This window comes from Panthera uncia, chromosome C2 (genome assembly GCF_023721935.1).
Source record: "Panthera uncia isolate 11264 chromosome C2, Puncia_PCG_1.0, whole genome shotgun sequence".
In the NCBI taxonomy this organism is placed as follows: domain Eukaryota; kingdom Metazoa; phylum Chordata; class Mammalia; order Carnivora; family Felidae; genus Panthera; species Panthera uncia.
This window is the reverse complement of record NC_064810.1, coordinates 70046991-70071518: the sequence shown is the minus strand read 5'-3', so window position 1 is coordinate 70071518 and position 24528 is coordinate 70046991. Positions and strand designations below refer to the sequence as shown.

Here is a 24528-nt window from a genome sequence, read left to right as displayed (position 1 = left end):
GAGACAAACTGAACTCTTCCTAATAGGGACGGCTGAGGGAAATAAACGAGCTTCGTGTTCAGTCTGGTTTGCCCACTCCACACCCGCACCAGTACTTACCTTCACAGGTCCGGCACTTATGGAGCTCAAAAGGGAAGATGATGTCATCCTCGTTCTGACAGAACTCACAGATGAAGCCCTTGGCTTGGCAGAGCTGGGGTGGGGGGAGAGGGACAAGCAGCAAAATCAGGGGCAGCAAACCAGGAACTAGCACAAGAGGATGAACCCAAGTGAGGGACGGGGCAAAATATAAAGAAGACTTGAGTGGACCCTAAGGGGTTCTCCCGCCTTCTGGGAAGAGACCGGCTGGACATGACAGCCAAACTGGGGCCAGGACCGGGCAGTGTTAGACAAACCTTTAAGATGGAGACAAGGGAGCATGAGTTTGAGAAACTGCAACCACGAGAGTGGTTCACAATGCAGAGTTGTAAAGAAAGAAGGGATGATGCCACAAGGGGCTTCCTAAAGTCAGAATTCCAGGCTGGGTGATGACTCTATTTTGAAATAGGAACCACAGCCAATTAACATAAAATGTGATGGCAAGGGCATTTCTCCAAAATAACACCCAGCCTTGAATCAGGTTATAGCAAAACCTTTCCAATTCCCCCCACTATACAGGATCTCTACATATGCCCTATTTTGAGCTCTAATTCTGGGACTGTCACAGGAACACACACTGGGCATATTCTAAGATGGGAAATTCTAAAAATGGAACTTCTGAATTTCTGGCATGTTGAGTATATCAAGGACAATAATAACTTGCATCTATAGAATGAAGTTTACAAAATGCTTTCATGTAAATTATTTCGTCAATTCTCAAAACTACTGAGAGGAAAGGGCAGGGGCTATTAATTATTATCTTCATGTTAGAGACAAGAAAATTGAGGCTTACTGCAGAGAGGGCAAAGTACTTCCTTTGGTCACAGTAATTTTAGAATGATAAAGTGGAGGGAGACCCAGTCCCTCTCCAGATTCTAATTCAGGGTTCTCTCCTCCCACATCAGGACAATTCTACACTGAAGGCCTGCTTAGTCCTGCCCTTACCCAGGGGCAGTGCCAGCACCACATCTTCTTCTGATTTCAGGTTCTTTAGATCTGGATGAATTAGCTGTTCACCAATCCCAGGAACAGCAATCCTACCCAGTTTTTCTCCCAGTGTTGACAGCCCATTTCAACTTCCTGAAACTGCATGGTAAGAACTTGGGTCCATCCCACTCCCTGTATCCCTAAGCAAGAGTCCAGTCACATGATAAAGTGAGACTATCTTACCATGCATCGCTCTACGTGGGCAGCCCCTGCCCTGGTGAGCTCAGCAAGCCGGGGCCCCAGCTCTCCCTTCCTGGTTGCAGTCAAGTCATTCAGCGAGTATAGGTGGAGATCCTCGGTCAGGTGGCCTGGAACTGTGTCAAAGGAATCCAGAAGCCTACAGAAAATGAGGGGAAGTAGGTAGGAGCCGAAAACGAACATTTTGGGGGCACCTGGGTGGCTCAATCGATTAAGCATCCGACTCTTGGTTTTGGCTTAGGTCATGATCTCACAGTTCGTGAGTTTGAGCCCCACGCTGGGCTCTATGCTGACTGTGGAGCCTGCTTAGGATTCTCTCTCTCTTCCTCTCTCTCTTTGCCCCCCACCCTCACGTCTCTCTTGCTCTCAAAATAAATAAATAAACTTAAAAAAAAGAAGAAGAAGAAAATGAACATTGTGTGTGGCACATCAAGGTAGAAGGATCTGTACTATCCAGAAGCAGGATAGGGAAAAGAAGGGCCCAGACAGAGTCGATGAGGGTGGGCAGTGTTCGGCCAGCCTAGGAGTTCCAGACCACTCCGGACCCTCCACACTACTAGATGTGAGTGAGAAGTGACTTTTATACCTTCCTGCACAGTGATTCATGCCAGCTTGCAAAGACTGGCAGGTCTGGCCTGACAGAACAACCAGAGAGTTCCCTTCCAGAGAGGATACAGACACAGTTAACTGCTGCAGGCTTTCTGCTGACCATTTCTGGAATTCTCTACAAATCTCTCTACTTTCCTTCTTCACACAACAAGGGACAACTGCTGGGGTGTGTCTGTTTCAGAGACATTAACCCAGCAAGAGGCCTCTGGCCTCCACAGGAGACTTACTCTTTGGCCAGTCGGCAAGTCTTAAACATGTTCTTCATGTGATACAGCTGGATCCGCAGCAGCTGAAGAGAAAGACATTGTGGTGGTGAGTGGGGGGTAAGAGCAGGTATGAAGACGAAAGAAACAATTATTAGAATGACCAGTACCTTTAAACCCTGGAGGTCTGGAAGCTTTGCATGCAGCAGCCAGAGCCAAACTATTCTCTACATCTGTAACTCAATAACTTGCTTCAAAATGACCTCCAGTCAGGGAGGGCACCTCTGCTGGGTTGTGCTTCCAAATCACGTACACAACTGGAAGCCACTGAGAAATCCAGAATTTGAATTTCCCACCTGATACCCTATTCTCCTTTCAGTATATTTTCAGTGCAGGGAGAACTCCTGCTTTTGTCACTGAGTGCCATCTATGGCTTCAGACCTGCCATTAGTAGGTTTGAGGCTCTAACTAGACAGGTGAGAAATGACAAGAGTCTGAGAAAGCATGTACAGAAAGTGTGAGTAATGAGACGGTTACAGCTCTGACACAGTGACAGAAATGTCGTGATCCTAGCAAAGGCTGCATGAACAGAGGGAGGGGATGAGGGATGAGGAGGGTAATCTGTGATATGGCCTTTCAAGGATCTTACCCGGACTTGATTGAGCAGCTTGACCTTCCTATAGAGGGCACTGTTGATGTCCTGCACATTGAAGAGAGGATCGTTCCAGATCTTAATGAGCAGGTCCTTGGAGAAATTGCTGACATAGTACTTGCTGAAGTCCCACTTGCGCAGAACCCGGCTGGGGATGACCATCTGAGCATTTTCATGGCAGCACTGACAGAAGTACTTGCCCAAGTACTCACAGTACCGCAGCCGCTTGATATAATCTGGAAAAACCAGAAAGTCAAAGGTCAGATGTGGCTTTCCCATCTATAAGCTGGTGAGGCAGCTCTCTTGCTCCTTTTCAAAGAGCAGAAAGGGATGGCCACTGGTCTCCATCCATTTCTGTGCTCCCAAAGCTAGCAGAAACCCACAGAGGGGTTTCTGTGTCCCTCTCTGAAGGCCACTGAGGAAACAAATTCTGGCAGAGTTGGTAAGATCCAGATTCCAAGAACCTGGCCCAGAGTACCCAGTTTTCTTTGATACACGATGTCGGTAACGTGCCCCCAGAAATCATTTCCCTCTGATTGCCAGTGATCCTGCACAGCCCTACCTTCCAGGTCTGGGCCCCTTCTTTCCCTTTCCCAGTTCTGCTCTGTTGCCTCCTCTCACAGCCTCTCTGACCAGCCCCAAGGGTATGAGAGGGCACAGTCACTGGAGGCAGACTGGGGGTCAGAGAAGATGCTCACCGGGGTCAGTCCGAATGCCACACCCTGCACAGCGGTAATTCTGCTTGGCCACAGCAATCTTCCTCCTGAGGAGAAGGGAAGGAGAGGACTTTGGCAAATACTGGCCACAGGAGGCCTCTGGGGTATAAAGGATAAGGAGGCAAACACAGGGCTCTTGCTACGTATGGCAAGAGTGGGGAATTCACCTACTGCTTTTTAGAGTTGGATAAAAAGAACCCACTGGGAGAACCAATTCAAACCGAGGATTACTAGGTTAGAATTTAGGTCAAGGCAGGGACAGTCCCTAACAAATGAACCACACTTCATGTACAAATATAAGAGATGAGAAACAGGACAGAGGAGAGAACAAGAGGAAAGAAAGGCAATCATCCATCTTACGAGAAAAAAAAAACAGGGATCGCCTAGGCGGCTCAGTTGGTTAAGCATCCGACTCTTGGTTTCGGCTCAGGTCATGATCTCATGGTTTGTGAGTTCGAGCCCTGCATCAGGCCCTGTGCTAACAGTGCGGAGCCTGGTTGGGATTCCCTTTCTCTACCTCTCTCCCTGTCCCTCCCCTGCTTGCTTGCTCTCTCTCTCTCTCTGCCTCTCAAAAATAAATACACTTAAAAATTTTTAAAAAGAAAGAAAGAAACACCAGTAAGCTCACAAGACTGTTGGGAGGAAGGCAACAGGTCGGGAAGGCCAGTGATAAAAGACCTCATTCCCGGTTATCTCTGGGAAGCAACAGGAGGATCAGGAGTAAGACTTGCGACAAGATGCATAATCTTCACTCCCTGCCTTTAAGTGAACAGAATTGTGTGGGAGCTACAGCTGGAGGCAGAGACAAGAGGTGAGGAGACTGCCCTGACAACCCAAAGATATATCCATTTTCCAAAGGACACAGACACTGCCTACTCACGTCGGGGCTGAATGAACATTAAAAATGATCTGAGGCCGGGGTGGAGCCCACTCCAGGTTGCCACGAACACGGATGCGCAGCTTGTAGATGTCCGCATGCTGCCCGTCATCTGGTGAGATGGGCAGTGAGTCAGGGATGGGCAGGAGCTGCAGGAGAGAAGCACAGGTTGGTCCAACAGGGACAGTCTGGGAGAACATGCTTGACTCTTTGGTCATGACAGAAACACATTAATCAAAGAGGTGTCAGGATCATCTCAGGTAAAGGCTTCAAGCAACCTTGGCCCTCAGAATAAATCATTGAGGCACCAGGCTACTACAAGTGAGGACCTTGTGTTCCAAGAAGTAAAAAGAACAGAAAAAGCATTCCAGGGGCATGGCACCCGTTGCTGATGCTGTCCCTGAAGCCATTTCAGGACCCTTGCTATGCCAAGATGCTTCATGCCTTACTCAACTATAGAGCAAAGAAGACTATGAACAATGTACTTTTTCACAGTGTCTCAAAGGTGGTCACAATACAGTAGTTCCACCTCTGGGTCTAGTAAGCAGTCATGTGGAATAAGGACAATGAAGGAGCCATTATCTCCTGTTCTGACAACTGCTAGGGAAAACCCAGGCAAGCATATCTTCTTCATTCATTCATTTATTCACTCAGCACATTTGTAACGAGTGGCTTCTATGAGTGAGGAAGGAAACACTAAGGCTCATTCTAGACTGGGGACATGTGACAGAGGAGAAAAGCATCAGAGACGCTCATGGATTCGTGGGGCTGGACAGTGGGTAGAGGAAAAAAGCTGAAGAAATCTACCTTCTGAGGAGCATCATGCTCTGGAACCAGCCATTCTAGCTCTGAGGCAGCTGGCAGCTGCATGCCTTCAAACTGCTTCAGGAGTCCCATGGCCACCGCCTCTGCAGATGTGGAGTGTAGGAAGCAGTGGGAGCTGGAAAGGAGATGCAGGGAAGGCTGAGCAGAGAAAAGACAGGAAGATGGGAGCCCGCCCTCCAGGAACTGATACTATACCCTGTGACTTCTGAGCTGAGAACACTCACAGTACCCCCAGTCTGCCTGGCTTCTTTTCTCATCATCTTCAGATACATGTGTGGAGGAAAATATATTGACCTTATGGTCTTACGACTTAGGCTCAAACCCCACTTAATAGCATTACATGGCTAAATAATAAAAAAAAAAATTTAAAAGGGGGGGTGCCTCTGTGGCTCAGTCGGTTAAGTGTCCACCTTTCAGCTCAGGTCATGATCTCGCGGTTTGTGAGTTCGAGCCCCATGTTGGGCTCTGTGCTGACAGCTCAGAGCCTGGAGGCTGCTTTGGATTCTGTGTCTCCCTCTCTCTCTGGCCCTCCTCCACTTGCACTCTGTCTCTCTCTCTCTCAAAAATAAATAATAAAAAAAATTTTTAAAAATAGCATTACATGGCAATGCTAGTTAGGGATTCTCTATCACTTCCTTTCTCCAAACTCCCATTTCTTTAACTGCAAAACAGGAGTTATAACATGGGTTTACAAAATAAATTGAGTAAAACTGCCTTGTGAAAGATAAAAGACTGTTTGTTGCTCCCGAACGGGGGACTATTTCCCCTAGTTGGATCTACAATGTGAAACCAGTTCAATTTGATTTCATAATCAGCAATCAGGATCACTGCTCTCTCTTTTCGGATCTGATCTTCTGGGGGCCTCTGGTATAATCAAAGTCAGCAGAGAAGGAATAATCCAGACTGTGAGCTTTGCCTCCACTAGCGCCCACCCTGTTTGAACCAATGATCTTCTGCTCTGCTGCCGGGGGCTCACCACCACCATCAGGCAGGCCCATCACTTTGTTTTGTCTCTTTGTGAATTTGCATGCTTCCTCTATGGCCTTTCCCCTCCATATCCCAAGAACTGGGTTTGTTTCTCCACATACCCAAGGTTTTATTTAAAAGAAAAAAAAAAGTACTTACAAAGACTGGGAGGAAGTGAAGGATTTGCTGTTTGAGGCAGTGTTCCTTCTGATGTCAGCATCTAAGGGGAAAACAGATAAGGGGAGTGGGAAATGGAAAGGGAGGAAATAAGGGATAGTAACAATGGGTAACCATTCCAAGCTTTTGCCAGCTAAGTGCTCAGGGTAGCAGCTACAAGCTACATTCTATGCAGGGTAAGGAGCAGAGTCCAGGTGAAGCTCTACACATGATTTATAGTTTGGCTCTGTTTAAGTTACAACCAGACTGAATAAGTGACATTATGCATAGTATGGAAATGGTCGAAATGGCTACAAATCCAGGTGGAACACAGACTCAGATTTGGTGCAAAACAGTGAATGAGAAAAGGTAGCATCCTAAGGCACACAGGGACATACCCTCTATCAACACAAACACACAAAGAATACTCCAATCTCTCCTTCATTCTCTCAATCTCAAGCCCTCTTAAATGATAAACTCTGAGGTAAGAGCTCTGTATAGCTCTTTTTTATATCAAAATCAGTACCTAACACAGAAATTGGATCACAGAAGCAACTCATTAAATGTTATGTGGAACTGGAACTTTGCTCCTAACATCTGACCACTACTGCTATCACTCCTGAATGCAAAGTCTTCTGCATCCTTATAAAAGCTTCATGGAAAGATTTCCTTTTTGTCTGGCGGCACAGGAAAGAAGAGAAGTTCTCTATGACTTGGCAGCTCCCTGAAGATGCCTGGTAACCAACACATTTTCATGGAGATATTCAACATGATGTTTTCTACTGAACTTTCAGGCATAATTGCAGGAAAATACGGCAGACTTTCCAAAGCCTATTTCTCATAAAGGATTTTGAAGAGGATTTCTAAAAATGATATGCCTGAACCTCCAGAGACCTCATCTTCTCAAATATGTTTGATGGGGAAAATGTGAAGTATAGCAGTCATGTTCGAGGAGGGAAGATAGAGTGTATTCAAGTTATGAAAACGAGACTGTTCTGGTAAGTCTCATCCTTCATTTCCTTTGATGCCCAGTGAAAAGACATTCTTTTCCTGATTAAAGCTACACAATGATTGGAGTGCCTGGGTGGCTCAGTCGGTTAAGCATCCAACTTCAGCTCAGGTCATGATCTCACAGTTCCTGAGTTCAAGCTCCACGTCGGGTTCTGTGCTGACAGCTCAGAGCCTGGAGCCTGCTTCGGATTCTGTGTCTCTCTCTTTCTGCCCCTCCCCTGCTCATGTTTTGTCTCTTTTTCCCCACCCCCTCTCAAAAATAAATAAACATTAAAAAAAAAAAAAAAGAAAGAAAGCTACACAATGATCAATCTACTGCATGTGAGCCCCTCAACAGAGCACTAAAGCTTACATGACATCACTCTGCAACTGGCCATGAGTAGCTCAATTGTTCTTCACATTTCCTTTGTGTATATATTTTTGTACATGCCACTAGATCATGAAATCTCCTTATAAGGAAATGAGAGCATGTCTAACTCTTCTGTTTTGGCCCTAAAAATATATAATACAGGGTACTGTATATAAGCCCTGTATACTCAGGTAATATTCCTAACAAATCAATGTTTTCAAAGCTATATACGCAAGTGAGAGAACAGAATTGGAATCTGTCAGTGAATTTTCACATGTTAAGCACAGAAAAATTTAAGACAACAACAAAATTTTTGACAAGTAAATAACAAATCCTATTTTTATTAACAAAGAAGTTTGTGTATATATTTTCTGTGTGAATTTGTACCACCAAAATCCAGATCCCAATATAGTGCTAGTTGTCTATTCCATTCTAAAGAATACCAGTGAAGAAAAAAATTCTAGGCAATAGTAGACCTTCACAGACCATTTAGGTTGTAGCATTCATTTGAATAACACTTACACTGCCTTGGATTTGTACATATTCTTGTCCTTATAACTCTGGAGTGTTTTCTACATAATAAGTTTTCAGAAAATATTTTCTAAATAAATGATTAATTGGATAAAAGCAAATTTTTGCTTTGTGACAGAAAAGGAAAAATGAGAGAAAATCGTAGACAGATAGATATCCTTGAATAAAGAGCTAACCAATGTTGTTACTGTAGGGTTAGGCCATTAGAGAAAACACTGAGCATCAGAGAGAAGTGGTGATAATTCATGATTGCTAAGGAAACCACTGTCTTCAAAAAGCTATTTAGCAGCTCTTCAACCTCACAGAGCAAAGTCATGTTTTCTTCAAGAGAAAAACAATCATTCTCTGCTCTTTGGAAAGTACAGTCACATCATACTTTACCATGTTTCTTCTTTTTTACCAGAGGTACGATGACTTCCTAGATAATCATCAATACTTCCAAGAGTGGGGAAGACCACACAGGTTTGGCTGTGACGATCTTCCGCTGAGAATGGAGAGGGGGAGGCAGTACCTGATCTCAAAAGAGACACCTGACACTGGCCAAGTACCATGAAGGCCCCGTGGGTCCTGGGCCTCTGCTGCATTCTGTGGACTCTCTGGTCAGTTCAAACATATAATTAAGTTAGTGTGGTGGAAACACTACTCAAGGATCTGGATAAAAGTAGACCAGGCTATAAGACAGAATATTAATGAGTAAACAGAGAAGGCCATTCAATTGGATGGAAGTTAACATAATTATGAAACTTTCAATTAATTATTTGACAAGTATTTTTTTTCTAAGAGAACTGATTTCAAAGGTTTCTGATGCTTTAGATAAAGCTATTGCTACTGACTGAAAAAATAAAATCAGAATTATAAAAACAATTAAAAAATGACATGCTATAAGAAGAATTTTTCCACGTCCAGACACTGGTATTGGGATGATCAGGAAAGAAAGGGTTAAAACCTTGGTACCCTAGCAAAATCTGCAAATTTTTAAACGAAGTAAGGCACAGGAAGAGAGTCGACTTCAGAATTCACTGGCCAGTTTGACACTGGTTTCCTTCCTGCTTTTCTTCCAGCAGATAAGGTGACACCCAACACATTTGGATATCCAACTCCAATGAATTATCTGTAATAGCTGACTGGAGAGGAAACTTTTTAAAATGGAAACTCACAATTCTTCTGCTTTAAAAAAAAAAATGTATTTAAAAGGCAGTGTGGGGAGAAGCACTGGTTACCTTGATTTGGACAGAACTTAAAAACTTGTTGGAAAATACAGTTCATGAACTTCTTTCTCTATACATTGTGCCAGTTAAAAATCTATTGCCTTTCAGCTCCAAATCTGCCCTTCTTTTTGTCGGCTCTATGATAATGGAGCTGGACTCAAACAGCAGCCCTCTCTGTCAGCTGGCACCATGTTAAGTTTTGTCAGTAGAGGGCACTGGAGGGACACTGGAGGAGGCAGGAGTTTCTCTTGCTGAGTCTGGTGGTACTCCTCTAGGCAGACTCCGGTAGTACATGTGACTTTTCCCTTAGGGAGGCAGGCCTTCATGAAGGTGGCCTTAAAGCAGAATGCCACTAGTGGTACTTCTCATAAACTGCTTCCCCAGTACCTCTTGGCAAAGCAGGAGCCACAGGCCTGGCACGTCCCATGGCGCACTTCCCCCAGCATCTCTTGAGTTCTGAGGCACAGCAATTCCCTAGGGGCAGCCTCCGCCAGCACCCCACAGAATGGTTTCCTGGTGCCATTGGCATGGCACCTCTCATAGACAGCATCCCTAGGCACTCTCTTAGGGAAGCTCTGCAGCCTCAGTGAATTTCTCCACTTCTAGTGAGCCAGGAGGTCTGGATCTCAGCCTTGCAGATATGGTCCTCTTCTATACTTGTTCCTTCCCCAGGGCTCCACCTCAGTCCTAGGCATACTGACTGCTACCTATATCTGCTATCCCTGTATACTTTAGAGTTGTTTTCACTCCTTACGAGCCAGGCTCCCATTACTTCAGTCCACCACGATAGTTAATAATTCTTTATTCTAAACCTTCCCTATTCAAATTACTCTGTGATTTCTGTCTCCTGACTGGAACCTGACATGCATGTGGAAGACTGAAATTCTAGAAGAATCTATGAAGGAAGATAAAGAACAACTGACAAAGCTATAATAAAAGGGGAAGAAGCAGTGAAAAACAAAACTCTAAAACTAAAGAAGTTGTAAAGACTGGGATTGGGAGCTTATAAATGATCTCATACCAATTTGGCAGGTACCATAGAAAGAAATTGATAAAGTGAAAGAGGCCAGACACAAAGATCACATATTGTATTATTCCATTTATATGAAATGTTCAGAAAAGGCAAATCTATAGAGACAGAAAGATGAGCAGTGAACTGTGGCTTGGGGTAGAAAGGGAAATTAAAAAAAAATTTTTAGTGTTTATTTTTGAGAGAGAGAGAGACAGACAGAGCATGAGTGGGGAAGGGGCAGAGAGAGAGGAAGACACAATCGGAAGCAGGCTCCAGGCTCTGAGCTGTCAGCATAGAATCCAACGTGGAGCTCGAACTCAGGAACTGTGAGATCATGACCTGAGCTGAAGTTGAATGCTTAACCAACTGAGCCACCCAGGCACCCCATAGGAAGGGAAATTAACTGTAAATGGGCACAAGGAATCTTACTGGGATAATAAAAATGTTCTAAAACTAGATTATGGTGATGGTTCCACAAGTCGATAAATTTGCTAAAAATTATTCATCTATTTCATTCAGAAACATTTCTGTTCCATATGGTCTACTCAATGAATCAGGATCTAAGAAATGTGATTATATCAAGTAGAGTATTACAATATGCAGAGTATTCATGATAGATGATGTCCATAATAGGATGCTTAAGCACTTAAATTTTCCCAAGGGTGTTATGGATTTTAATCTGATAGTATACTCAGAGGCTCTTCAACAGCATATATCACTTAAGATGATCAAAAAGAAACACATCTGTAAACTTCTGGATGTAATCAGGAAGATTGCTAATGAGAAGTATAATGACACTTTTTAAAAAGAATTTCATACCATTAATAAACCAGAAGCAGAGGAAAAGCAACAGAAAGCAAAAAGGAAATGTAGTGTAAAGAAAGATGAATTATAAATTATACTTTCATAAATAAGAATCTGTGTGTAGAAATAAGGTAAAACAAGCCACTTCTTTTGAAATAGGCTTGTTCTGATTGCTTTCCCTTCAACTCCCATAACGTGCTGGGATTATAGGGCACAAGAAAAAGTATAGTCTTTTAGTTGAAAAATATTTCATGTATATAAAATATATAAATGTATTTTTAAAAAGTATAAAAATGTATTTTATTTAAAAGCTTTAAAGCTCCCAAAATAGTGGAAGAAAAGATGCCAGGAAGACCAAATAAAAGTACGCCTTATGGTTAAAGCAGACTGAATATGCTCTGACAGAGAAATGGCTGACAGTCAATAAATGTACCTGCAAAAGGACTGTGGTTGTAAACATGTAAGAGACCAGTTAAAAAGTGATAGGATAATTACGTGTCAAGCAAGGGAAGACTATGTTAGAATAAATTACAACAGTTCAGGAAAAGAGAAAAAGAAAACTAAATACTTTCCTTTCTCCAAATCTTTATCTGATCTTATCTAATTATTTCACATTCTAGTGGCTGATTACATTGACAGTTAAAATGAACTATTTAGGGGCGCCTGGGTGACTCAGTCAGTTGAGTGTTGGACTCTTGATTTCAGCTCAGGTGATGATCTCAAGGTGCTTGGGATTGAGCCTAGCATTGGGGTCTGCACTGAACAGCACGGAGCCTCCTTGGGACTGTCTCTCTCTCTTCTCTGTCCCTCCCCTGCTTGTGCTCACAATTATGCATGCATGAGCTCTCTCTCTCTCTCAAAATAAATAAACATTATAAAAATTTAGAAAAAAAATAAAGTGTTTAATGAATCCTGAGTTTTGCTGTTGTGTGTTTTAAAACCACTTTGAGTAGAAAACTGCTACTTTCAGTTAACCGCACCTACAGAAAGCCTACTTGCTTGAATCACAAAGCAATTACTAAGGCCAGACATTTATAGCAGTAAATCCTAATTATATACAAAGTACCAAGAAGGGATCACTTTCTGCAAATGGCTCTGCAAATTCAAAACTCTAAAGACATATTATGCTTTCACATTATTCTATCGGACTTTTGCTGTCTGAATGTGTGGCAGTAGCTTAGCTGTTGGTTTGAACTAAAATTTCTTCACCTGACCATTGCTTTCTAAACTGCCTACTACCTCCATCAGCCACAATGACCACTTAGTCTATAAATGTCACTGTAGGGAGGGATCAGCAAGGACAGTCTCAGTGAGGAGGACTGTTGGAGGTCCTATGAAGAAGAAAATGAATATTTGAATTACTCCTAGCTGGCTCAAGTCTGGTTTTTCCCAGCTAGTTCTCCAAACCTTATAGACAGGTGTCACAAGATAAAGAATGTACAAAAGGTGATGCAAACATTCACACACATGCATGTATGAGCACACCCGTACTTCCAACACAAGCTACCTGAAAACATCGATGCCATTGACACTGAGAGTCCGTTCTTTGACATGTGAGTCAGGTTAGATCCTTCGCTACCATCTGTGATAATGATTATAAAAGGGGGCCCTTTAGTATTCAGACAGGAAGTAAATCAATGAGAATGACAGTTCTATACCACATGTTCCTGGAATCAAGACTTGACTTGGCTCCAAAAGGTAAAACTGCTTTTAGGAAGTTACATCCACAGGAAGGTGCTCAGTATTGCTTGGGAGATAGTTATTGCTATTTCCCCAAACCGGCCTGGTCTTAAAGACCTCCTAAGGTAGTGTTCTCAACCAGAGGAGATTTTCTACCCTTGTAGGTAAATTGGGTAGAGGCTGATGATGATGCTAAACATTCTACAATGCACTGGACAGTCTCTTACAACAAAGAACTATCTGGCCTAGAGGCTGAGAAATCCTACCCTGAGGTCTTTTCCTTTAGGGATTTCCATCCTGAACTGATTAGAGTTAGCTGACTAAACAACACCTCTGGGGCCAAAAAGGCAACAACAGTTTCCAACAGGAGTGCACTTCATGCCACTCCCAAGCAGGCTATTTCAAATTTGGCTCCTTCCAGACTGAACAGCTTCCTCTGGCCCCTTGCTTTGCTGCAAGGAACAGACTTAGTGGTCACGTGGACTGCTCCACACCTAGTGAAGCAGTGTTGTGAATTTACCTTAATATTACCCTCATGAAATTCTAACTGCTGATTCCAAGAGAAAGGGCAGAACACTTTTATTGTCTTCTAATTTGGAGATCAAGCCAATCACAGACTGTGGTATATGAAAAACAATATATAATTGGTCTCTGCCTAGTTTTCAGCACAGAGCTCCTAAAACCTTTATAATTTCCAGAGTGATAGGAATGTCTTTGTTATTCATAATGAGCCCCTTTCCATTATATCTGAGTTTATGCTAATGAGGTGACTCTTGAGGAATATCCAGGTAATTTCAGGATGGGGCTGGCTGCCAGAGGAAAAACCAACCACCAGATTAAAGGATTAGAATTTTTAGCTCCATCCCCAAACTCCCAAAAAGGGAGAGGGGGTGCAGATTGAGCTCAATCATCAATGGCTGCTTTAAGCACTCGTGCATACCTATGTAATGAAACCTTGATAAAGTGTTTTCACTTGTGATGATAAGGTTTGGGAGAGCTACCTGGTTGGTGAATATATTGAGGTACTGGGAGTATAGCACACCCTGACCACATGGACAAAGAGATTCCTGTGCTCAGAAAACTTTGGGGCGTTGCGCTAAGTACCTCTTCATGTGACCATTTATTTGTATCCTTTATAATAAAAAGTAATCTTAAGTCTGGTGTTTTCATGAGTTCTGTAAGTCATTTTAGCAAATTATGGAACCTGAGTTGGGGAGGTGTCTTAGGAACCCCTGAATTTGTAGTTGGCTACGGAGAAGAGTAGGTAACATGGTGACCCCATTTGTGGTTGGGATATGAAGTGGGAGTGTCCTGTGGGACTGAGACCTTACCCTGTGGAGTCTATCCTAACTCCAGGAGTTAATGTCAGAATTGAATTGTCAGGATACTCAGTTGGTATCAGAGAATTGGAGAAATGTTGGAAAACCACATACAAACAAACCAAAAAAAAAAAAAAAAAAAATGGAGTTTTAAGTGGCTATTATTGTCATGAAAAGAAATCAGACATATTAAAGAGAACACAGAAGGAAGACTTCCTAGACACCTGGAAAAATATGTATAAAAATTGTATTTCTGAATGGGGAAGAAATCCAGCTACCACCAAGTTTCAATTACTACTGGAGGTCTGCGCAGGTGAAAAGTGAATTACATCAATTCTCTAGATTGATATAAACAGATCTATAAAACATGTATTCATCACCATCTTACCATGGAGAATTATAGAGTCAATTCAGCTCCATAAGGAAATAACTCTTAGTTTCACCCATGGGTGAAAACTTGTGACTATGAACTGCTTTTTGGTTTGTTTGTTTGTTTGTTTGTTTGTGGCACTGATGGGAACTTGAAGAAATCTATGATTTGCAGGAATGGATTAATCCATTAGTCATGAGTTAACATGATTTAATACAACTGCCTTCCCAGATTAGAACCCCTCCTGTTCTCTATGCATGTGCTTACAACAACAATAACAACAACAAGGGTCAGTGATTCTGCTAAGCAAGTTAGCACTGGTAGGACAGAAAAAGCTCTACTTTGTAAACTTGATTTTTTTTCCCTTTTTTTCCCCCCAATGACTCTTTTTGTCCTTTTCTCTTAGGATTATAACAAAGTTCCTTTTAAACATTTTGAAACAATTGTGATTGTGTTATGGAACATAAGAGAATAAGATTCTAATTTCATGCAAGTATAGGTCAGCCCTAGGCTCTTACCAGGAGGAATCAGAGTGAAAATCCAAGAGAAAGGTGCAATTGAGGAGACCCATCAAGGTGACTTCAACAGCCAGGCCCCTCTACCTGAAGCACTTCTTTTTCTGCTTAAATTTTACTAAAGGAGTTTTGTTTTTAGCAAGAGAGGCTTCCTCTCACAGTTACTAACAACATTCCATAATGTACCATTATGAAGATTGTCAATACTTAAGGAAAGCTTCTCAGTCTACGACTTCAAATTCAAAGAGTCAGGCAATGAAAGTTGCTTGAAATAAAGTGTCACTTCTTACCTTGGATTTCAAATTCGTCAACCTCATCAGCAGAGCCAGAGTCAGAGAATTGCGTTGAATCACGTGAACTAAACTGGGAGCTGTTAGAAGTGACCCGAAAGCCTGCTATGTTTTAAAAAGAAAAAAAAGGTAATAAACAGGACAGAAAGTGGTCTCCTATCCTAGGGTCACAATGAAAGGGACCTGGTGTGACTTCAACAGAGAAGTGAATAGAACCTTGGCTGGGAGTGATGCTGGGGAAATGGAAACTAGCTCTTCTTGTTGATTATTCCCCATTTTATTCATGACATTTTGAAAGTTTCAGGTAGGGGCGCCTGGGTGGCTCAGTCGGTTAAGCGTCCGACTTCGGCTCAGGTCACGATTTCGCGGTATGTGAGTTCGAGCCCTGCATCGGGCTCTGTGCTGACTGCTCAGAGCCTGGAGCCTGTTTCAGATTCTGTGTCTCCCTCTCTCTCTGACCCTCCCCCGTTCATGCTCTGTCTCTCTCTGTCTCAAAAATAAATAAACGTTAAAAAAAAAAAAAAAGTTCTTTAAAAAAAAAAAAAATGAAAGTTTCAGGTAAACAGAAGGTACTACTATCTGGGAAGTGACTCTGGGACCAGCAGTTGTAGTTCTCGTATCAGAAACCTATTTTTTGGAAGATATTTCTGAGGTAGGAAATAGATAAACTCCAGGACTCTGGGTCTGGCAGGAAAAAAATTACAACATAAAAATTCTTTCTGACAGCAGAGGAACCCTTAGCTGGGTTATAACATTTGAAAGTGAGACAAAAAAGGAAGCCCACAAGGTACCAAGTCTTATCCTAACTCCCTGCAGAAGTGGAACTGAGGAGTTCACAGCCTCACTCACTTCCGTGCTCAGTCTCCTGATACCCAGGGAGCAGGTTCTTGGTGCGGATCTGCTGGCGACGAAGGCGGATCTTCTGCTTCAGTTCCTGGATCTCTCTATCGCTGTCTTCTTCCTCCTCTGCCTCTTCTTCCAGGCACTGGCTCATCATGTTGCACTTCATTAGCTCAATGGCAGCAATCAAGGACTCTGAGATGCTGAAATGGGCATTCTCCTAGGGAAAGGAGAGCACGAAAGAAGTTGATTAGCAAGGCGCTAGATACGTTGAACACCTCACTGATTGTAACGCTGACAAGTAGAGCTTCCTTTTTTATTATCTTTTTAACGTTTATTTATTTTTGAGAGATGGCGAGCAGGGGAGAGGCAAAGAGACAGGAAGACAGAGGATCTGAAGCAGGCTCTGTGCTGACAGCAGAGCCCGACGTGGGGCTTGAACTCATGAACCACGAGATCATGACCTGAGCCAAAGTCAGACACTTAACCAACTGAGTCACCCAGGAGCCCCTGGAAAGGAGAGCTTCTAAGACATGTGCTGCTTTTATTCAAAATACTCAGGGGAAATGAACACTTCCACTATAAGGAAAGCTGATGGCCAAAAAAACTGTTCTACATTCTCTTTGCTCTCAAACCTGTCATGCCTGGCCCTCCTGTCCTACTTTACATAAAAATGATAGAGAAAAAGTCCAGAATTTAACATCAAGGTCTTTCCTAAGCCACATCCCTGTATACAAAGCATTAAGGTAAACATAAATCTCAAGATAAAGTGCTTTTAAGCTACAAAATGTCACAGGGACATTATTTATTATATATCTGAGCCTTAGAACAAAATATGGAAGTTGATTCTGGAAACAATTTTTAACCTAAGCTTCCAGGGTCAGGGAAACAATAATCATGTGTCTAAAAAGTATTTCTCTGCCCAAGGTAGCTTCTAAGAGAAAATTAGTAACAGTTTTGGACTCAGTGAGGAGCATATACTCCCTGAAAAGTTCTCCAGAGATGGAAAGTGTTGAGCTTATCTTTAGCTTGAACTTGTCTTTACTGTGGTCTTTGCTCATGTTACTACTATGTACCCAAACCTCATTAGAAGAAATGGCTCTGTGGGCCCTCAGTCCAGATCTCCCAACTCATGAGCTCTTCAGTAGCCTCTTAGATCCCTTACCTTTTCCAGGTCTGCACAGCTTCCAAAGTCTTGTTCAGACAGATAGCTGATGAGGGACTGTCCTTCTGATGGTCTTCGGAACATGCCCTCCCCTGAGCACAGGTATTGACCACCCTCTGTGGGAAAATGGAATGTGGATGTGAAAAGCTCCGACTTAGAAAGCGAATCTGTAACAGACAAGCTTCTTTGAGAAGTCCGATGATTTTACCACTAAAGATGCGCCCAAGTTTTCCCAGGTTAACAGGCTGGAAAGAAGAGGTCTACCTTCTAAAGGAATTTCTCTGAATCTCAGAATCCCAGACCACTAAGCCTCTTGGTTAAAGAATAGTAGAATAAGAGAAGAGAGCCCAGAGACAATCCTTTTGCCATCAAAATTTAAAGAGATACTTGCCCTCCTACCCTACAAAAAACCCTAAAAACCTGTGCTGAGAATCAGACAAGGAAACAAATAGATAAGCTCCTCCTGTGGAGCTTATCTTCTCATAATTCAGCCCCGACACTCACAGGCCTCCTTTCAAGGTCCCTCTCTCACCCACTCAGAGAGCCATTCCATTTGGATCAACAGACATTCATGGTGATAACACCCACGGCATACGAGAGGGTGGGACCCCTAAGTCAGAAAGGAGCAAGAAAAATGGTGGGGCAGTGTGATTTCTAGCACGGGGGCTGGAAATGATGATAGGAAGGGTGAGACTGTATGGTGTGTACCCTCCCCAGAGCCGACATGAGCTAGACAACTCAGACCTTAGCAGGCACAAGGGGAGAGCAGAGAAAAGACACAGCTGCAGCCCTGGCCTTCCTAGTGCTCACTTACCATACTCCATGTACAGAGAGCTGGGTGTGCTGACTTCACTGCTTTGGCCAGAGGAGGGCAAGGGACCTCTCAACTTCGACTTATCATTGCAGGATTCTAGTGTCAGTGACCACCAGGGAGTAAAAACACACATACGAGGTGAGCAACAGATACATTCCCAACTTCGGAGTTTCAGTATTTAACTGCTCCCATTCCCAATGCCCTCCCAAACAGGAGAGAGATGGCGCAGCAACAGGGAACGGTCCAAGAATGCAGGAACACATGGAGGAAGGGAGATGGGGAGTCAGTATCTTCTAAGAGGGAAAGAGAAAACATAACCCAAGATGCAGCAACACAAAGGTGGAAAGAATCAAATCAAAGTAGACTCATGAATTCAGTTCTTTCTTCTTCCATCTTCTTACCAAATGTTCTAGGAATATTGGCCAATTTCCATCCTCTTGACAAAAACCAATGTAGATAACAGTCCTCACATGGTAAAACAAAGATAAGCACACTGAAACTTCTCCGAAACCTTGACACTGGGCTCTTAAACAATCTCAGAATGGTCACACTAGGGAAATACTAGGATATGGCCTCTCTTGAACCTGAAATGAACTTGAAAGTTGTCACACCTACAAATTTAATTCACTTCTCAATTAGCTGAAAAACAAAATAAAATCCAGCAACGTCCTTCAAGGAGGCATCAAGACAATGCTAGAGAAGCCAAGGACAATGGCCCTGTATCCAAAGGGATCAGCCACAGGGCTATAGGCCCAGCCTTATTGGAGAAGAAAAGGAAAGGTTTAAAGAGAAGCCTGGCAAAGTAGGAAGCGGCTGGCTGGGTAGAAGTTTTTAAGGAACGATGAGAGTGGGGAGTAGAGAAATAGTAGTAGGCAGGGCTCATAGGAAATGAGAAACTGATATTCTCCCAAGGAAAACACAAAATTCCCACTGCTACAGAAGGAAGGGCAGGCAGAAAAGCAGGTGGATGCCTGAGAAATGAGCAGGATGCTCTGGGAGAGTGAATGACTGAGCCGCAGCCAACCATTTCCCCCCACAGAGGGTGCCAACTTGTCAGCTGCTCCTCTCATTAAAACAAATGCTACTCTGTGGTAAGAGATAACTGCATTTTCCTTGGGTCTCAAAGATTTCTACTGGTCCCTGCAGTGAGCTCTCCTCCTCACTACTGATCTAAAGACAAACCAGCAGTCACCATGATGCCTTGGTTAAGAAACTATGACTCGGATGGGACCTCCTTTAAGGTCCCCAGTCAAATTAAGTGCACAACACAAACTCCAACACCAGCGCGCTATTCCTTTACAACATGTGCAGGCCGTCCAGCCTTTGCTTACTGAGCTCACCGCTTCCTGATGCTGCCCATTCAAATGAACAACTCTTAATTCTTAGATTTCCTCACACTCACTTGAAATCTGTCTTCTTACAATTTCTCGTCTCCTTAAAAATAACAATGCTCTTCTAAATGGTGGTCCTGTCAACTTCCTCCTCTTTAACCTTCTCTTTTCCAAGCTTACATACTCAGTGGCTCCCTCCATTAGCAGGAGGCCACCATTTTCAGTCCTCCCTCACCACTCTGTCTGGCAAACACACTCTACTGTTAATATCTCCATAAACCCAGAATTTAACACAATATTCATCTTCAACATCACCATGAAAACCAAAGTCACTAGAAAAAAAACCTGTAAAATGGCTGGAATGGTGGTGGGTGGGACTTACAGAGGAAGGAAAATAGGTGAAAGAAAAAGGAAATGGGACTCTGGGAGAGGCAAAAAGCATGCATCCACATCCAAGACCACAGAAGGGGGGAAAAAGACATTCTGGTGTTAATTCAAGGAAAATAAAGTAATCCACAGTAAGTACTCAGTTATAAGAAAAATTCTGTCACTGATTCATCATGATGCCTTGGACAAAGAGCAGGCTTCAGTTTCACCTTTGGGCTTCAGTTTCACCTTCAGGATTGATAAATTTTGACTCCACCTCCCAGAAGCTATTGGGAGACTAAATGAGGCATCTGGAAGTCATGGGCAATAAATATATTATGCAAAATATCGGTGCCATTTTAGAGACGGGTCCAAGAATCACAGCAGGACTGGCCAGACTAGCCAGACTTGATTTGACACCAGAATGGAAAAGGAGGTTCTGAACTAAGCAAGATGGTCACAGAGGAGGAGGAGGTGGCAGACAGAAAGGAGGACTGGCTCCCAAACCTGCAATGGGATCTTCAACTATAATGGTGATATTCCTGGGGCCTCCTGTACGTAGACAGACAGGTGCAGAGGAGAGTCCAAAGAGAGGAAATGAGAACAGAGAGAGTGAGAAAAAGAGTGTCCTTTTATCTAGCGGAGGTAGGGACCTAGCTCCCAAGAGGGAACACTGGTGCTGAAGTACTCAGCTACTGAACCATAGTAGCTGACTCATACAAGAATCTACACACGACCCCCTCTCCCTCAGACCCTTTTGCTTAGGTTTTCTCTGCTCCCCTTTCCAATGCAGGTTACCATGGTTTCTGGAATCCACATGGATTCAAGAATGGGGGCAGGGAAGCATCCCACGCTCAAAGACCAGTGGCCTGGAGTACAGTAGACAGCAGGCCAGCAGCAGGAGATGTGAAGCGAGGCGCTAACCCTAATACTCTTCACATCTAAGAAAGCTTGTGGGAAGACAGTCTTTGATTTGGAATTTTTTTTTTCCTGAAGCGTTCCAATAAGCAGAACCACATCTTGAGTAGAAAATGGAAAAAAAAGTTTGTCACTCAGAAGTTTTGGATGAGGGCCTCAGCTCTCACCTTTCTAGAAATTACAAAGAGAAATCAATGGCAGCTCCAGTTGCTAAAGGAAATCTTCCTCTTTTGCTTTTTCAAAATTTTCTATATTTTATTTTTATATTTTATTTCTGGGGTTTTCCTACCCAGAACTGGCTTTGAGCACAGAGATCCACCTTATACTTGCTGTTATGGAGACTCTCCTACAAATGAAACCCAACCAAAGCCTGCCAGACACTAACAACCCATGACAGAAGATGGCAGGGAGATGGCAAAAGCAGTGAGCCCCACCTCTCTCGAGCCAAGGCTGTGCTCTGCTTAGCAGCTGCTATTTGTGTGAGGGAGGGCCCAATGGCCAGGGCCCCTCAACTGATGGCCTTCCAACCTGAATTAGTGATGCAACGGCCAGCCCCACCTACTTGTTTCCTAGATCTCATCATCCCACACTCACTATATCCCTAGTTTTAATGAGGAAACCCAAATATCACTTAGCCTCTCTCGTACTAGTATGACACCTAACCAAACTTCTCAGGAATCACAGAAAGGGGAGGAATTTAATGGGATTATTTTTAAAGCTCATTAGTAATTCCCCTCTGCCAGAGAGAAACATTAAAAACTCAAACTGTAACAAGCCACACTATCCTCTGATGCTAAGGAACTGGTGAAAGAATTCAGGAAAACATTTACTAGTTAGCAACGTATAAAGGAACAAATATAAATATTCTCCGATTTCTTGGGTATTCATATAACATTATAAACTTCTCTCTTTCATTATAAGCAGGATACCCATCATGTCATCAGAAACATAAGTCACTAACTAGGGACTGGTGACTATCATTACCTGGGGCTCCTCTGGAGGCAATGTTGGTATCTGAATGGGAGCGAGTATGGCTCTTCTTTGTTCCACTGGTAACAGTGAACGTCTGCCCCTCTGAGAAGCTGGACCTGCGAAGGACGCCGGACAGCTGGCTCTGCCCACCTCCCTCCTGCTCGCCTAGGGAAGAAGCAGCAGAGTCTGGCTTCTGCGAGCTGCTGGAGGAGAACAAGTTGGAGCTGCTGCTCTCAGCATTGCTGCTGTGACTCTGACAGCTGGCGGTCCGGCCTCGGGGGTCCAGGTTGCCGATGGCTAAGTACTCGGGCCCCTCACTGGCATCACTTGGGGAATTATTCTGGCTGCTGACCCAGGATGCTTCTAGGGGGCTGGTCAGTGTGCTAGAGCTCATCTCATTTGGAGTTGAGGGGGAATCCCTGGCTAACGTAGAGGCTGGAAGCAGTGAGGCTTGGCTAGGTTGATCCTGTGCTGGTGAGACGTGCTCTCTGCTTTCCTGAGGTTTCCGGGGAGGGCCAGAGAGTGAAAAGGAAGTCGATCTTCTTTCTAGGATATAAAAAGGGAAGAAAAAGGTGAGCTGGAAATCTTTGGTACATATGAAAGGCTTCTCTACAACTAAGGACCTACCTCCCTATCATTACTGGGTGCCCAGTACCACCTCAGAAAAGGTTCGTCATGTGAGGTAAGCAAAACTTTTTTTTTTTTAATTTTATTTTTTATTTTTTAAAATTTACATCCAAATTAGTTAGCATATAGTGCAACAATGATTTCAGGAGTAGATTCCTTAGTGCCCGTTACCCATTTAGCCCATCCCCCCTCCCACAACCCCTCCAGTAACCCTCAGTTTCTTCTCCATATTTATGAGTCTCTTCTGTTAACAAAACTTATCTAGAAGGAAGTAAACCAGGTAAGGTAAGATAAGAGCATGCGCTCTTGATACAGTAGCTTCATTGTTTATTGGTGTTCATTCCTCATCTGTAAAATGGGCAATAATAACAACACCTACTGCATAGGACTATTTTGAGGATCAAATGAAATATATATAAATATAACAGAGCCTGGCACACAGTTGGTGCTCAGTAAGTGTTAGCTATTATTATTGAAATGTCTTCTTGGCAACGTGGATTAGAAATCCAGGGGAATCTAAAAACATCTCTTTCCTCTGTTACTTTAATGATTCCATTGAATTATCTTAGACTGGTCGCTATATAACTTTTTAAGATGTCCTTTATCAAGACATGAAATATGACCAACTGCACCAAGCCAAAGCTCTAGCTACACCTTTCCTGTTTGCACCCACAAAATCCTCTACTTGCTTCGGGGCTTGGCATACATGTCATGATTACCCTTCCTGCCCCCATACCTGAGCTGTGGCTGGGTACGGACTGGTGGAGGCTGGAGAAGGACCCAAAGTAGGAATGCTGAGCATAGCTTGTTGGAGGAGTGTACGTGGAACCAGGCAGAGCTGTCAGGCTCTGGCTCTTTGTTACCAGCAGCGGGCTCTCATGCTTTCTGGCAAACTACAAAAAAAACCCACATGTTGGAGTCCAGGACAGAGGCCCTCAGAGAAGGAGCACTCAGCACTATAGTAATGCTGGTGGAAGCTGACCTTTGGCCGCAGGCCTGAACTGCAGCCAGAGCCTGTAGATATGGCATACCACTCTATTGCTCTATTACAGCATACAATTTTGAAAACCTAGAAGTCCTGCCATACACCACAGCTTCTGAAACTGGAGTCCTAGATGGGACACCCGGAGGGCTTTATCTTAGTAGCAGCATAACAAAATTCTTAAGACTATGCACATAGAGTCAGAAATCAGACATATCAGGGTTCATATCATATAAACTTTGAGCAAGTGACTTATCTACTCTGTCCCTCAGATGGTCTCCTTTATAAAATGAGATTAATGCCTACCTTATAGAGCTGTGAGAATTAAATGAGATGGTGCATGTATGGTGCCTGGCACCAAGCCTGGTACTGGTAACTAAGAATCAAAATTTAAAACCAAGAGGGCCACCTGGATAGCCTAGTCAGTTAAGCATCCAACTCTTGATTTCGTCTCCACTCATGATCTTGCAGTTCGTGGGTTCAAGCTCCTCATCAGGCTCTGTGCTGACAGTGTGGAGCCTGCTTGGGATTCTCTCTCTCTCCCTCTCTCTCTGCCTCTCCCCTGCTCACACTCTCTTTCTCTCTCTCTCTCTCTCTCAAAAATAAACATTTAAAAAAGCTTTTTTAATAAAGCTTTTCTGTTAACAAAACTTATCTAGAAGGAAGTAAACCAGCTTTTTTAATAAAGCTTTTTTAAATGTTTATTTATTTTTGAGAGAGAGAGAGTGCATGTGAGCAGGGGAGGGGCAGAGAGAGAGGGAGACACAGAATCTGAAGCAGGCTCCAGGCTCTGAGTTGTCAGCACAGAGCCTGACATGGGGCTCGAACCCACAAACCGCGAGATCATGATCTGAGCCAAAGTCGGGCGCTTAACTGACTGAGCCACCCAGGCTCTCCAAACTTAAAAACTTTTTTTAATGTTTATTTATCTTTGAGAAAAAGAGAGAGACAGAGCATGATTGGGGGAGGGGCAGAAAGAGCCGGAGACACAGAATCTGAAGCAGGGTCCAGGCTCCGAGCTATCAGCACACAGCCCAACAAAAGGCTCAAACCCTTCCAACCATGAGATCATGACCTGAGCTGAAGTCAGATGCTTA

General features: G+C 43.4%; 1 protein-coding gene across 8 annotated transcripts in view; it reads right to left on the bottom strand.

Annotated features, from left to right (window-relative positions):
* RUBCN (rubicon autophagy regulator) overlaps positions 1 to 24528 on the bottom strand; it is a 58435-nt gene that overhangs the window by 2946 nt on the left and 30961 nt on the right. For 2 of the 8 annotated variants that reach the window (XM_049628337.1, XM_049628345.1), the window contains exons 6-20: positions 23186 to 23342; positions 21835 to 22368; positions 18236 to 18331; positions 17422 to 17537; positions 16266 to 16476; positions 15417 to 15521; positions 12750 to 12824; positions 6331 to 6391; positions 5188 to 5320; positions 4384 to 4529; positions 3486 to 3550; positions 2785 to 3023; positions 2160 to 2221; positions 1309 to 1462; positions 100 to 193 (exon numbers count right to left, since the gene is read on the bottom strand). In XM_049628337.1, the coding sequence (XP_049484294.1) occupies positions 100 to 193; positions 1309 to 1462; positions 2160 to 2221; positions 2785 to 3023; positions 3486 to 3550; positions 4384 to 4529; positions 5188 to 5320; positions 6331 to 6391; positions 12750 to 12824; positions 15417 to 15521; positions 16266 to 16476; positions 17422 to 17537; positions 18236 to 18331; positions 21835 to 22368; positions 23186 to 23342 (2248 nt within the window). Of the gene's footprint in view, positions 1 to 99; positions 194 to 1308; positions 1463 to 2146; positions 2222 to 2784; positions 3024 to 3485; positions 3551 to 4383; positions 4530 to 5187; positions 5321 to 6330; positions 6392 to 12749; positions 12825 to 15416; positions 15522 to 16265; positions 16477 to 17421; positions 17538 to 18235; positions 18332 to 21834; positions 22369 to 23185; positions 23343 to 24528 lie in introns of those variants that run through there. The other 6 variants (XM_049628339.1, XM_049628342.1, XM_049628340.1 and 3 more) reach the window with 6 other exon arrangements.